At 38.1% G+C, this 15819-nt stretch overlaps 1 protein-coding gene across 6 annotated transcripts; it reads right to left on the bottom strand.

The window, feature by feature from the left end:
* Nucleotides 1-632: 632 nt before the first annotated feature.
* On the bottom strand, nucleotides 633-6302 carry LOC133800747 (uncharacterized). Of its 6 annotated transcripts, none has more exons than XM_062238795.1 (10): nucleotides 6074-6301; nucleotides 5947-5975; nucleotides 5754-5800; nucleotides 5372-5437; nucleotides 4056-4096; nucleotides 3616-3752; nucleotides 2636-2726; nucleotides 2064-2135; nucleotides 1669-1781; nucleotides 633-1043 (listed from the first exon to the last, which is right to left on the bottom strand). In XM_062238795.1, the coding sequence occupies exons 1-10, from the start codon at nucleotides 6154-6156 to the stop codon at nucleotides 922-924; spliced, it is 801 nt and encodes a 266-aa protein (XP_062094779.1). In that variant the 5' UTR covers nucleotides 6157-6301; the 3' UTR covers nucleotides 633-921. The 6 variants fall into 6 exon arrangements, with proteins under 6 accessions (XP_062094779.1, XP_062094767.1, XP_062094798.1 ...); XM_062238783.1 differs by having other exon boundaries at nucleotides 5754-5806; nucleotides 6074-6300; XM_062238800.1 differs by lacking the exon at nucleotides 633-1043 and adding an exon at nucleotides 1070-1345 and having other exon boundaries at nucleotides 5754-5806; nucleotides 6074-6302.
* Nucleotides 6303-15819: the final 9517 nt, after the last annotated feature.

Raw genomic sequence — 15819 nt, forward strand, 5'->3', positions numbered from 1 at the left:
CCTTTCATTAGAAATTTTTTTTTTTTTTTGTAGTTATCTAAACAGAAAAAAGAAAAGAAAATCCAAAACTTCTACTTCTACTTGTCTTGCACATTTAGATAAAAAGTAAAAGTCGAAGCCTAGTATATATAGTGGTCGTTTGGTATGAGGAGTTCACAGTTTTCATATTACTGGAAAAGTTGAAGAGGATAATCTGATAGTCTGAAAACTTACATCATTGTGTTTGGTTATGCACTGTAATCTTATTTATGATTCTTGAGAATATCACTTTCTGTGTTTGGTTGTGCATAAGAATCTATTAAGTTTTCATATTTTCATAAAATTAATATAATAATATATTTCATCAAAATAATTTATAAACAATTTTACTCATGAAATATTTTTTAACAAAATTAAAAAAATACATTTATTAAATACTATAATCAAGTATAATTTTTAAAATTACAAAAATACCCTTATTTTATTTTTAATAATATTTTATTTGTTATTTTAAACTAAAGTAATAATATAAAGACTTTACAAATCAATTTCTTTAAATAAACAAATATTATTTATCATTTTATAGTTTGATATATGTATATTTGTTTTTATATTATAAGTTTCAAAAATAAAATAAGTTATTAACTAAAAAATTAATGGTTTAAGATTTTTTTTTAAAAATAATAATAATAATTTTGAAGTGTTTCACATTCCTAGGTATCTGAAAACCACTTGTCAGATGGGTTTCACTTGAACCTAGAATCAGGAAAAATTATAACCCCTTGAGTACAGATTCTCAGGTTAGAAAAACTCAAACCCAATACCAAACATGAAAAAGTATTCAAATTCTCATTCCCGTGTCCAGATTCCTGCATACCAAACAACCCCATAGTACTAACTTTCACTTCTTGTGGCTAAAAAGCCTAACATAATCCTCATTAATCACTCACTTTCTTCGTCAGCATCCTCAAAGTTCAAATGATTCATATTCCTTTCGAGTGGGGGAAGACCATCATCAGAATCAGAAGAGCCCTCGACTTCAGTTCGCGATGACTCCTTTTCTCCTGTACGTAGACCAAATTGTTCAGTAATTATAATTGCTCAAGGAAAAAGTAAACAATCTGTTAAAAAAAATTAGAAGAGGTAAGCATCATGTTTCCAATGTGTTCAATTAGAACTGAGGTTCAGATAACTGATAAGAATGTGGAGGCACCAAAATTTTTTTTTTTTTTTAAAAAAAAATAGAACAGAGTTTTCCAAGGGGCATAATCCAGTAGACGACCAAGCAAAAAGCTGTGTGTGTGTGCTCATAGGTTTCCCACATGAGACACGAGATCCATTGAATGGTCATACCGCCTGAAAATGACTGAAAATTAAATATTAAAATGTCACTACTCAAACTTGTAGATTAGTTCATCATGAGACATAGAATGCTGCCACTAGTATAAAAGGAGAGTTTCTTTTGTTTATTTATTCTTTTTTTTTTTTTTAAAAAAGAGACTGATGTCAAATGTCTTTGACTGACCTCCTCTCAAATTTATTAGGGAGCCTCGCATATGGCGGAGGAAAACAGTAGCAACAAAAGACAATTATAAAGGTCCTAAGAAACATAATCCTTTCAATACATAAAATAGTACAAATAACCATCAATTTCCTAAGCCAAGTACTTAGAGTCTTGACAACCAATACCTTCTACTTCTACAGGAGCTTTTGGGACCTCTCTTTGTTGTGAAAGCCAAGCATTCTGAACTGAAATAATTGAAGCACTGTTTTCACATTCAGAATATGCCTTTAGAAGTTCCCTGCATATCGAGTCATGGAAATATAAGAAAGCAAGTGTCATTTACAGTTAGTTACATTGGAAGTAGTAATGAATCATAAGCTGAACAATCAAAAGCATATGAACACACAATTCTGAGAGTTCATAATTTACTAGTCTTGTACTTTGCACTTGTGGTTTGCATATTATATCCTCCATTTTTCAACAAATCTTTTGCATTTTGAACAAGTACCTAGGTTTCAATAAAATATCATTGGCATTTAACAGAAAATGAAATGGTAAAAATAAATGAACCAAAACATACCGGTTGAGGGACAGGAAAGCATGACCCCATTTAAATTTTCCAAGAAGCGAATTTGCAGTTTCCTCTTCCCCACTGCAAAACCAAATAATTGAAACTACGAACAATGATTCCCATATTGGTCTCTAAAATTGAACCTATTAAACCCTTAGACCAAGCAGAAAAATACATTAAAAAAGCATTAGAAGAGCAGCCATCCAGAGTCTTATTCCAATCACCAAGCAAACTAAGCCTAATGTCATTAAGCAAGTTGAAAGGAAATCTAATGATTGCTTGAGCAATTGGTTTGGTAAACAGTTAAAGCCCAATAACTACATCCTACCATACAAAGCTTGTCCAAACCCGAAAGTGGTTTGTAACAGCTTCCATATATATTATGAAAGATGGACCAAATGAGAGCTGAATGCAATGCTTTAGGTCCTATATTCAATGACTAAATTAGTTAGCAACTATTACTAAAGCATGCATCTGCACCATGTAAAATATAGTGAGTCTAAATTTCACATGTAGCAACCAAAGATATACTTATCAGTAAGCAAGACAAAAAAAAATTATATATATATATATATTGATACCATATGACTAAAGCTGCTGATAATGCCTCCACACAAGACAGTTGACATGGTCGACCATAATTTATAGGATTTGCTGCTACTAGCCATGGCACTGCAATAGATTGAAATCTTGCATTCAAAGAACTCGCTAAGAGAAAATAATTAAATATAACATTACAATGCTCAATGCCCTTATGCCCATCATCTACAACTGGTGAAAAATAAGACCATGATATAGATGCAACAGTGAATAAGGACAATTTTCAAGGCTAGAAGATGTGTACTTGGATGTTTCAAATAAGACGACCACTAGCATTAGTAGTCAATATTATCACTAATTTTTTAGATAAAAAATATTAACTGCCTACATAATTAGCACGAACAATATAGTTTACAATAGTATGTATAGCAAAACAGTTTTTGCCATTTTACAACTTTAAACAACAGTACAGAACAGAAGCAAGTTAAGGAGTTGAGTATCAAAGTTAGACAATGTGTAAATGCTGATAACTAGATGAAATGGACAAGTGAACATAATGGAAATTTATGAAATATATCATGTATGAAGTAAATGTGACATGTTAGTCGAGAATTCTACAACTTTAGACCATAATGAATGAAGGAAGTTCTATTAGAGTCTCTAACACCAAAGGCTTTTTCTTGTTATATATATATACACACACATCATTTTTTATAAATGTTTGGTTGAGAGTAATGGAATGGAACCATTCCATTCCTTTGTTTGGTTACTTTATAATGCATTGGATTGTCATTCCAATGGAATGGCTTCACCACTTTGAAGTGGTTATTTCATTCAAAAGTGAAAGGAAAGGCCATTTCAATACACAAATAAAAAAAATTATTAATTTTTTAATTAATTTTGTTTTACTCTATTAAATTTTATTCCTATTCCTTTGTTAATCTTTTCAATAAAGAAAAATTATTTCAAGTTAAAGTTGCATACAACAATCCGCAACTACTAAGAAAATCAAAGCTCCTACATAGGCGAGGTGCACTACAACGCAGCTTCACAAACGGTACTTCACCCAAGCGTGCCCATGAGCAATCCACAACAGCTAGTCCTTTTCTATTGATTAAACTATAATCTTCTCTTGAGACACACTGCGTTCCAACTGGACTGCCAAAGGAAAAACCAAAATTATTGAAGACATAGTAATAAAAATACTAGCATGTGTAATTTCATATAACTGCAAACAGCTAAATGAGTAATAAGAGGTGTTGCAACATGATATTAATGATTTTATTATAAGGCATCAACTAATGAAAGGAATTTATCCATGTTTTTTAATCTAATATGCAAAGAAAATCACATAATTAAAGAGTATAATGTTCAGTTAAAAGAAAAAAAATATGAGGCAATAATCAAGAAAAAAAAGCATGTCAGTTAATATGGAGAAACAGGACAATTAGCTTCATATACCTTAAAACAATGCCTCCAAATCCACTGTTAACACGTAACTCCTGCACAAAATAGTTCAAATGTCTGATAAAATGCTTAACAAGACGCATATCCACACTAATGAAACATTTTGATAAATCCCAACAAAGCAACAGGTAGGTGATCAAATCTAATTTAACAGAGACCAAAATTGGTAAAATAAAAATCAACTCGGTCCTCCAAAAATTAGAACTCAAAAACACAGTTGTCTCTCAATTTTTAAATAACGAAGTCATTTATGATGTATAAACTTAGTTATAACAGAATGCACTCATTCAGATGAATGATGCTTACATAATTATACTCCAGATCAATATTTTTTTAGCAGAATACTATGACTTTAGAGCTCTATACAACCCATTAGATATCTTCTACCTAAGTCACTTCAACTCATGTAGCTCGTCCACATGGTGCTGCCACATAACTCTAAATGTTATTTCCAAAAAAATATAATTAAAAAAGGATTTTGTCATCCATTAATGTTAGAACAACTCGTTTTTCTCCCCACATCAATGGCTTCCAGGTTCCATGGTTGTTCCATCAGCAGTTACATTTGTTCAGGCACGAAAAATTGAAACCACACTTTAATTTTCTCAATTCACTCTCAGTGTTTTTCTTCCCTCAAACCTTCATATTATCTCTTCGTTATCAACTCTCAAAAACCCACTTAAAACAACAATACCCCCACCTGGCCATTCCCGTCCCCAATATTCATTTCTCATCTCTCCAATGGTTGGGACTTTTTACACTTGCTAGAGTTTTTCTTTTACTTATCTGCAGAGCTCTGTAGTTTCAAATTTTGATTTTGGCAATACAAACTTTTTTTTTTTTGGTATGTGGCTAAACCAAAACAACAAGGGTATTTAGCTCTATCATTTTCTCCCTGAAACTCAAGCATTTTGTTGAGTGGAATGGGTTCGGTTATCCAGAGTGAGTGCTTTAGGAGGAAGTTCCTGGATTTTTCAACTTTACTGCTCCACAATAATAATGGATCAAGCAACTTCTCTATTGTAAGATCAAGAAGAAAATTGATCCATTAAGTGTTTGAGAAAGAAAATTACTGAGAGAACACAAGAAAATGATGGAAAACAAATAGAGAATGTGATCCAACAACTTAAATCGGATATATTTTTTTAGTGAGGCCTGCTTGATTAAAAAACACACATCGGCTCATAAAACAACACGAGTTCATGTTAGAGTTTCCAAAAAAAACAAAAAAAAAGAAGATAATTCTTGCCTAAATTTGGACTTAATGTTTTAGAGAAACAATATCTGCCCATAGTTAACCAGAAACTTACTTTGATTAAGCCAAATCTTGAAAGCTTACGTCCTGTACATTTTTTTGAATCACACTGCCCAAAATCCTGTATCAACACCGTAGAGTTTAAGTTGAGTATAATGTTCTAAAATCCTACTTCACTCAACAACTAACTAATCATGCTTACCTACCAATTAAAATTCAATAGAGAAGCAGAAAGATATTAATTTATAATTACAAGCAACAACATTGCAAAACATAAATTTCCAAATGTTTCAATTACATTAATCATTATAGCCCTGTATAACAATTCAACAGTATGATAGCTGACCAAACATTTTTTGTTTTTTCATAACACCTTAACAACAAATAGAAGATTGCTCACAACGCCAACATGCAAGTATATACAGAAGAACGCATACCCACATCGCAAGTTTGATTTTGGGACCGGCTGGCTCTTCTTCAGTTGCTGCAGCTACAATATATTTAGCAGGCACCAAAATTAAAAATCTCATACCTCAGCGGCAATATGTCGAATATGTTATAGGCAATTGACAAACCAACACAACAACAACAACCCAAAAACAAAAAGGCGCAAGGTTAAAATATGTTCACCTTGATCGGACTGTGGGAACTCATCGTCACTGGAAACAGTAAGAGAAACAAGTGACACGACATTGACAATGATTGACGAACCAAAGAGATAAGAAAGTGGGTCTGGAACAATGAAATTTTCACTTACAGTGGAAGCTGATTACGGTTCCGGCTGCCTTCCCCACGATGAGAATTTTGGCTATTGAATCGCCTTGGCTTGTTGTGACCCATTCTTTCTTTTCTTTTGCTCTCAACTGACTAACACCTCTATATTAATATTAGGCTATTTTCGCACTCTCCAGGAACTGCCGGTGATACACTGGAGGACTTGCGTCCGCAGGGCACTTATGAGCGAGCGGCTCAAAGATGAATCAATGACACAAAATAGTATTTTTATAAAGATTGTATTAGAATGTGATATTTTTCTAAATTTTGCATTAAATTATGAGAAAACTTGAACAATACCTATTTTAATTACATATATGTATTTAAATAATTTATTTTTGAGAAATTTACACTTCACATCATTTTTTACAATTTAATTACAAAAATATCGTACACAATTTAATTTACATAAATATTATTAATATAGTATCATTGTTAGTTTTTTTTTTTCATGGTACCGTTTCTCTCTCTCTTTTCTCTCCGCCTTGTTTCCCTCTTTTTTTTTTTTTTTTTAAGTTTCTTAGATTCTCTCTCTTCCCCTTAATTTCAAAAATCTTTTCCGATCATACCGCTAGTTAGCTGGGCTCAAGAGTGATATCATCGCGACCGACTCTTCAAGATGATCGTTTTGATATGTGAGAAGCATATATTTTTTCGTCATCGCCAGAGAAGATGACTAGAATAAAAAGCAATATTTTAGTTTCTTTTTTATATCATGTTAACTAAAAAGTAACTAAATTTTAAACTTAACAAAATTGAATACACTAAAATTTGTATTATTATTTTACATTTAAAAGATGGCATATGGTATTCTAAATAAGTTTAAAGTTATTTAAAAATATTTCGAGTAACTTTTTTAAAATAAATTCTTTAGGATATTGTTTGGTAACTGTTGACACGATTTTTCACCAACAGTGTATTAATAAATAATAAGGACAGATTAGTGTTTAATGGTAAACTGTAATGAAAATAACAAGAACTCACTCAAGAACACATAATTTTTACGTGGTTCAGTAGTTAAAATCCACCTAGTTCACGAGTCAATATTATTAATGTTTCTCTCTCTCTATGTTGACAGAGTTTCGGTATTACAGAATCATCGTCCCCTTTCCTGTCCAACATTCCCAGTATTTATAAGGGAATTCCATGGACAAGTTTGGGTAATCGCGTGAGTCAATCACGCATTTACATAATGTCTATATTCAATACAAATAATTCTCATTTATATTGGGATACGATTTGATAATAGAATAAATATGTTCCTGCTATCTCGGATAATAAATATGACAGCTTGGTCATGAATTAGCGTATAAACAAATCCCGAATCTTTGGGGATCCTTTAATATGCATTATATCTGAATCACCATGAGCTGCATATTTCTCATGAGCTTGTGCTCTGACAGCTATCAAACCCCGAGCTAGCGCTTTGACATCTATCTTATTCTTAGTTCGTGGTAAAGTCAGGACGCCTAACACTAGGTCTGACCATTATGAATCTCGAGTTGTCCACATGGATAACAATCAGATATCCTACTTGGTTATTTTTCCACGTATTTATCTGCCAGCTATACCCGAGCTGAGTGAATGAACTCGTGCTAAAATTAGGGTACAAAATTTGCCCCCCAAGCTCCTGCTCGTGTTTGATATCATCATTTTCTGACCTACACAGTAGGGGTGTTTAGACTTCTGCTACATAAATCCATGCTTGCCTACTACTCGAGTACTGGACATGTGGTCTATTGCAGTTGACGTCTGTTTAGGTTTCAAGGACTGCAATAATTGTCTTGTCAACTTTTTGCCGCCATGTGATCTGTTTAACCCTGGCCCTTGGATCTCGAATTAACCCCATCGAACGGTCTAGGTCAAATTCCGTGGTTTACATATAAATAGGGTGATTAGTCTCAAACCTCACCACCTTTGCATTCAAAAATGACCCTTTTTCAAATTTTCAAACTTCCTTCTTCTTCCCCAGACCCAGAATTGTTCATCGTGCCTAGATACTCAGAAGCTTTCCAGGAGCTTTTTGTGATCCGAATCTACATCCTCAAATCACCGAACACATTTCTTGTAAGTATCTCCATTCTTCATGATCCAAAGGAACTTATTTTTCCTTTTTTTTTAAGCAATGTTCATCGTTCGACATTGTTAGGCTTTTTATGAATGCCAATAGGGAATAGGTTTCGACTTTAGGCTCCATAAGTGAAACCGAATATGTTTTTACAAAGAAAAAAAAAAGTATCCATAAAACTGGATAAATTTCTGGGTTAATCTGGGGTAGTTCTAATGACAAATAGGTTTAGAGAATACCTGTTTGGGGCATAGAAATCGTAAGGTCTCTAGGTTTAATACCAGGTAGCTTAAGGGTTACAGTTCCTTATGCGGTTTTGCACTAAACCGCTTTATAGAGGAAAGTAGTGGCCTGACATTTCTGACAGACGGATTCCTAAATATCAGGAGATTGTTAAGAAACCGAGGCGCGTAGCCTAGGATATTGTGTGGCATCACGCAATGGGGCTAAGGCTAACTTTAGCTCGTATAACGAAAATAACCCATTTCATCCTTCGTACCTTACTAACTAGGTCGCTTTGTCGTCAGGCGATCTAATGGCACCTCCCAAGAAGAAATCTGCGAGCTCATCTACCCAACGCAAAGACAAAGGAAAGTAGGTCGCCCCTGACTCTCCTATTCCGCACTTCGATCCAGTAGTGGAGAAAGAAGTTCCCGTCGACCCCAACGCATTCTTCGAGGCCGAGCACATAATCTCGAAAATCAAGACTCGAGGGAAGGTGAATAAAATCCTATTAAGTCACAACATCGAGATGGGAGCTTGTGGTCTCCTCGCCTGACCTGCATTCAAAGGGGAAAGGAGTTATGCCCCTTTCCAAGATGACTACGCGGCCTGGAGCGATGAGCATCTGAAGGTTGGTGCCTTCCTTCCCTTGGACCAGTATTTTGTAGATTTCTTAAACTACGTAAAACTGGCTCCTTTCCAGCTCCCCCCAAATTCATATAGACTTTTGGCAGGGCTGAAATATCTGTTCTTGAGGCACGAGTGGGAGGTCCCCTCTCCAGCAGATATTTTATTCTTTTTCTGTCTCAAAGCAAGCTCCGACCAGAGAGGACGCGGTGACGGGTTTTACTACCTCACGTGATTTCCCAGCTCCGCCTCCGTCATCGAGCTTTCCAGCCATCTAAACGACTATAAAAGATTTATTCTTTATGTCGAATGGCTTCAAGAATTGCGAACACCAATACTTCAACCTACCTCGTAAGTCTTCTACCTTTGCAAATTCAGCTCGTGAATTTTTATATATATTTTTTTGTAACACGTCCTGATTGAGTTTGTTTTTTGTGCAGCCATATTTGCCAGGACAGAAAAATCCATGACCCTCGGGGGCCAGTATGAGAAATTGTCCAGACTTCCCCCCAGGGAAAAAGATTATCACCAGGTCGTGAATGACGCCACGATGTTGGCCTACAAGTTGATCGGCGATGGTCAGACACTGGCCCTGAGGACCCGAGCTCCCCTTCTGGTGATCCCCGAGCTTCCCTCCTCTTAAGAGGCTTTACCAACTGCTGAGGATACCGACAAAGAAGAGGCTAGGTGCCTCTCGTCTGGAAAAGACGGGCTCTCGAAGCCGATCAAAGACCTGATCCTGACTGAGCTGCTTTTGGGGCAGTAGCCGGCCCCTCTGGCCATGGTAACCCATACCCTTTTAAGAGTTAGACCGGGCTGCTGCTAGTTTTAGGTTAATACGTTTTAACCCCAACCAGCTAGTTAGTCGCCATCCCACTGACCTGGACCTAAATGTAACTCTCCTTCAATGCGTAGACCGTTTAGTAGTACGTTATGACTATAGTTATCCCAAACACACCATTGTAGTTGACAACACGCTGAACTTTAGATCTTTTATCTTTGAGGAGTACAGAACCAACCTTAGGACTTGGCCTTCTCTGCTCCAGGGAGCATTTGCTCCTGGGTTTAGGCAGTATGTAGACGAATCCAGCCCCGAGGAGGGACCTGAACCCCCTAGGATCTTAGAGATTATATCCTTAGATTCCCCCTCTCCTCCGTTAATCCCAGGGCTGGAGGTCGTGCCTAGCCCGACTCATACACCCAAGCTGGTGATAATAGATTCTTCCCCAAGGTCGGAGGGTAGGATCTTTATTTCCCCTTTTTTCTTTATAAATTCCTTTGAAATATAACTTTTGTGAATTAACTCCCTTTGTTATTTTCAGGCAAAGAGATGGAATCGACAGGAGCTCCCGACCTGAGGACTACCTTTCAGGCTAGAAAGTTCGGAGCGGGCCCCGTCGTAAAGAGGCCCAGAGTGACGAATAAGGCCATCCCTAAAATGGGGATAGTACAAAATCCTCCTCTAAGGGTAAAGACACGAGCTCCTCTCAAGAGCCAGCTCCGGTGACTACTGTCGTCGTTGAGCAAGTTCCTCCTCCTCCTCCTTAACACGTGCCTCCACCTCCCAAAGTAATTCAAGCTGAGGCCCCCATCGTCCGAATACCGGTGGAGCCCCAGGACCTGGAAAAGGTCCCCGAGGTCTTTTGGGGTATAGTGTATGAGACAACAACTCATATGGTGGGCCACACATATAAAGCCAGTGTGAGGGACCTGAGGGCCATAGAGGAGCGCTGCCCGGAGGACATCCTCAAATCTACCATGGGAATGAACCTCACTGTGAGTCCTTCTCCTATATTTTTTTTTTGGTTTAATGTGTTATTCCCTTTTTTTTTATTTGAACTTGTTTTGTTATTCTGCAGTCCATCCTGGCCCAATACCAAAGCATAGCTCATGCTAAGGCTAGAAACAAAGAGATCCAAGCTGAGCTGGCCACTGCCAAAGAAGGTGAGCAAGTCGCCAAAGCTGCCTTGACAACTGCTCAGTAGAATGAGCATGCTGCTAAGTCTGCTCTTATCACTTCCCAAGAAAGCGAGCAGGCTGCAAAAACCGCACTATCCGCCTCCCAAGCCCAGGTCACAGAGGCAAACCATCGTGCTGAATAGCTCCAAGTCGAGAATGATGAGCTCAAAGTGAAACTACTCGAGACCGAAGTTAAAGCCAATGAGGAGGCGGCAACGTCATCATCAGCCATGGCGGAGATGCTTTACCATTGCTGGGCTTTCAACCAGAATGGGAACTTCTCCTTTATGGAGCCCGAGTTATGGGATCCGTACCTTGCTAAATTCAAGGCTCGATTCTTGCAAGAACCCTCAGAGACTGGTGAGGCTTCCGGAGTAGCGGAGGGAGATGATGAGGAGGTCACTTCGGCGGGCCGAGCTGATGGAGCCCAATGATCTCATGTATGATTTTCTTTGTAATTGTCTAACAATCTTTTGATATTAAACAATTGCCTTCGGGCTTATCTTCTCATGTGACAATTTAGCTCGAGGTTATTTCTCCTCGATGTGACAATATATTTGTTTGTTTTATTTCAATATATATCTAACTTGTGATCTAGTTCAATATATATCTAATTTATTATTTTCTCATGTTATATGAATCCTTAGACTCTTGTACATTCAAAATTTCAGGGATCGAATTTTAGATCGAGATAGATTTTCTCAAACTTGGTTATGTCAAAGTTTTTGTTCGCTTATTTATGTCGTAAATGTTAAGACTCCGGCCTCGAACCTGGTTATATCCAGGGTTTTTAATGATTTAAACTTAGTTCGCGCTAGGTTTATTGAAAACTCGAGCTTTAAAAAGCCCTTGAATAATCAAATTTTCCAAATTTATAAGTTTCGGACCTGGTTACATCCAGGGTTTTAGATGATTTAAACTTAGTTCGTGCTAGGTTTATTGAAAACTCGAGCTTTAAAAAGCCATTGAATAATCAATTTTTCCAAGCTTCTAAATTTCAGACCTAGTTACATCCAGGGTTTTAGATGATTTAAACTTAGTTCGCGCTAGATTTATTGAAAACTCGAGCTTTAAAAAGCCATTGAATAATCAATTTTTCCAAGCTTCTAAGTTTTTAATCTTATCTGAGTAGGCTTAATTTTTCCAACCTCGGTTATGTGCCCCCCAAGTAACCAGAATGTATAAACTTTCTTGGTTGCTTTTACAAATATGAGAACACGAGCTTGCAATAATAACACTAAGAAATGGTTATTTAACAATCCATCTATTATTTAATCGAAATGGATTTTATAAATAAGCCTTACATTGATGGTGGCACTATTGATAATACTTTTCCAACTGCAGAGTATTCCAGGTCCGTAGGACTACTTCCCCATTCAGTCGAGCTATCTTGAAAGTTCCCTTATGCAAGACTTTTATGATCTGGTATAGTCCCTCCCAGTTTGGGTCTAGTACACCATCCTTGGGGTCTTTATTTTCCAAAAAGACCCTTCGGAGAACTAGGTCGCCCAATCCAAATGTGTGCCCCTTAACTTTAGAATTGAAATAGCGAGTGATTTTTTATTGATAATGGACGAGCTGTAACTGTGATTCCTCTCATTTTTCTTCGATCAGATCGAGAGATTCGTTAAGTAGCCCATCATTTTGTTCTTGATTAAATGTCCTTTGCCTGTGAGTAGCTACCATGGCTTAGATTGGAAGCATGGTCTCGCTTCCAAAAGTTAAGGAAAAATGAGTATGCCCCGTGGAGGTCCTGTGAGAAGTTCGATAGGCCCAAAGTACTTGCGGGAGCTGTTCGGGCCATAGTCCTTTGGCTTTGTCTAACCTCTTCTTCAGGCTCACCTTAAGGGTTTTGTTTACAACCTTGACCTACCCGTTGGCTTGTGGGTAAGCTACCGATGAGAAACTCTATGTGATGCCATATTTTTCACAGAAGTCAGTGAAGAGATCACTATCGAATTGCGTTCCGTTGTTTGACATAATTTTCTTAGGAAGTTCAAATCGACATATAATATTCTTCACCATGAAGTCCAGAACTCTTTTTGATGTGATGGTTGCCAGAGGCTCGGCTTCTGCCCACTTCGTGAAGTAATCGATCGCCACCACTGCATATCAAACTCCTCCCTTTCCCATAGGTAGGGAACCTATTAGGTCGATTCCCCATGTTGCAAATGGCCACGGGGATGAAATCATCGTTAGCTCGACTGGAGCAGCTCAGGCAACTATGGAGAAATGCTGGCTTTTGTCGCACTTCTAAACATACGAGATCGGGTCTTTTGTTAAAGTGGGCCAAAAATAGCCCTGTCTCAGTATCTTTAGTGCCAGGTTTTGCCCCCCAGCATGATCTCCACAAAAGCCTTCGTGTATTTCTTGTAAAATGGTTTTGGCTTCCTCGGGCAGAACGCATCGCAGGAGAGGCAATAAATGACCACGCCAATATACGATTCCATCTACTATTACGTACTGTTGAGCTTGAAAGAGTATTTTTCTCGCGTATTTTCTATCATCAGGTAACTTTCCAGTTGTGAGGTATTCCATTATGGGAGTCATCCAGGTTGGTCTTATGTCGATCATTCCGACCTCTATCACTTCTCCTATCACACTCGGGCTCTCTAAGAATTCCACCGGCGCTACATTCAATGTATCAGCCTCTTTTGTGGTAGCAAGTTGTGCCAAAGCATCAACGTTAGAATTCTGCTCGCGAGGTATCTATTCAACAGAGCTGTACTCAAAATTGGACAGTTCTCCCTTTACTTTAGTTAGGTAGGCTGCCATCTTGGTACCTCGAGCTTGATACTCTCCCAATACCTGATTGACCACGAGTTGGGAATCGCTATTGTTGACTGTTTTTTTGGCCAACTGATGCGGAGTCAAACAATTTATTAGAGAGCTTTCATTCAGACAATCAATGAACCATAAATAAGCCAAGAACCTAATAACTATGAGTAATGAATGATAAAAGACACCATAAATTATAGAGGTTCGACCCCAAAGATTGGTAATGACCTACATCCTCTTAGATTTGTATTAATCTTGAAGGTTTACACAAGATCACAAGGGATTACAAGTGGATTTCTATGTGTAAAAGACAATACAGTATGGTAGAATCACTTCTAAGTACCAAGCCAGGATGCTCGATATGTTTCTGGTGCTGGCTGGTAGGCTGTTCTTTGTGTGTCTCCCCCCCTGACAGGCTGGTTGGTATATTCCCGATGCTAGTTGGTAGGCTCAAGATCCCCTCTCCACTATGGTGGAAATTTTGTATTTATCCTCTCCCTTTTTCCCCAGGGTTGCACCTTAGCATATCTGATGGAAAATATCCCTTTCTTCTCGCAGGTGGTTGCTGTCTTATTTGTTAGGAGGTTTGACCGAGTCTTCAGGGCTGTTAGGCGCTCTTTGCAGGTGGTTGGGCGATTCTTGCGGAGTGCTAACAGAGAATTTAACTGCTTTCATCCGAGCAGGTATACCAGGTTTCCTGGAGAGCATACCGAGCAACCTCTTTTTAGGTAAGCATACCGCGCAGCTGCTTTCCTGGTGAGCATACCGCGCAGTAATTGTTATTCATTTTTCAAGTGTATTTCGACTAGTCTGCCTGTCGTACTGACCAGCAAGTTTTTTGGTGGTCCTGCTGAGCAGCTGAGCCTCTAGAGATAGTATGTCGAGCAGTAACTTATCGTATACCTTGCAGGTATACACTGACCAACCTGTCGGGGGGTCTGCCCAGTCTACTCCACATGTCCAAGTTTAGTGCCACGTTAGATTTGCCAATTTTTGGGATAACAGCTATATCATTGGATAGCTTTCGCCTTGAGCTCTCTTGCCACCCTCAGCCTTGCTAGTAAGGCCTCATATTCTACTTCGTTGTTGAATGCCTCAAATCTGAATCTTAGAGCTGTATGAAATCGATGCCCTTCTGGTGAGATTAAAATGATCGCAGCTCCAGATCCGTTCTTGTTTGACGATCCGTCAATGATGATTTTCCATAATTCCTGCACCGACTCCCTCAAGAGCTCCTCTTGAAAACCGGTGCATTCAACCATAAAATCAGCAAGGGCCTAACTCTTGATTGAGGTCTGTGGCGTGTACAATATCTCGAACTGGCTAAGTTTGATGGCCCATTTTAAAAGACTTTCCGACATTTCAGGTTTTTGCAAAACCTGCCTTAAAGGTTGGTCGGTTAAGACATTGATTGAATGGAACTGGAAATATGGTCGGAGCTTTCTAGAAACCAATATCAGACATAATGCCAGCTTCTATATCAGTGGGTATCGTGACTCGACTCCAAGAAGTCTCTTGCTTACATAATATACTGGTTTTTGAGCACAGTCTTCTTCTCGAAATAACACGGCACTGACTGCATTCTCTGTCACGGCCAAATAAAGGAACAGTGATTCTCCAGACATAGGTTTAGATAATACCGGGGGCTCGGCCAGGTGCGTTTTTAGGTCGTGGAATGTCTGTTTGCACTCCTCGGTCCACTCAAATTTCTTGTTTCCTCTAGGCAAGTTGTAGAATGGCAAACACTTGTTAGTGGATTTTGAAATGAATCGATTCAAAGTCGCCACCCTTCCAGTTAGCCTTGACATTCTTCAACCCGAAGGGCATAACTTTATAACAGTATACGACATGCTCGGTCATGAAGCTAGTATGTTCCTCGTCCGCAGGATTCATTGCAATCTGGTTATATCCAGAATACGTGTCCATGAAGGACATGAGCTTGTGACCTACTGTGGCATCTACCAACTGGTCAATCCTAGGCAGTGGGAAACAATCCTTGGGACAAGCTTTATTTAGATCGGAGAAGTCGATACAGGTTCTCCATTTCCCGTTTGGCTTTGGGATCAGCACGGGAT

Source organism: Humulus lupulus, chromosome 1, assembly GCF_963169125.1.
Source record: "Humulus lupulus chromosome 1, drHumLupu1.1, whole genome shotgun sequence".
Taxonomy (NCBI): Eukaryota; Viridiplantae; Streptophyta; class Magnoliopsida; order Rosales; family Cannabaceae; genus Humulus; species Humulus lupulus.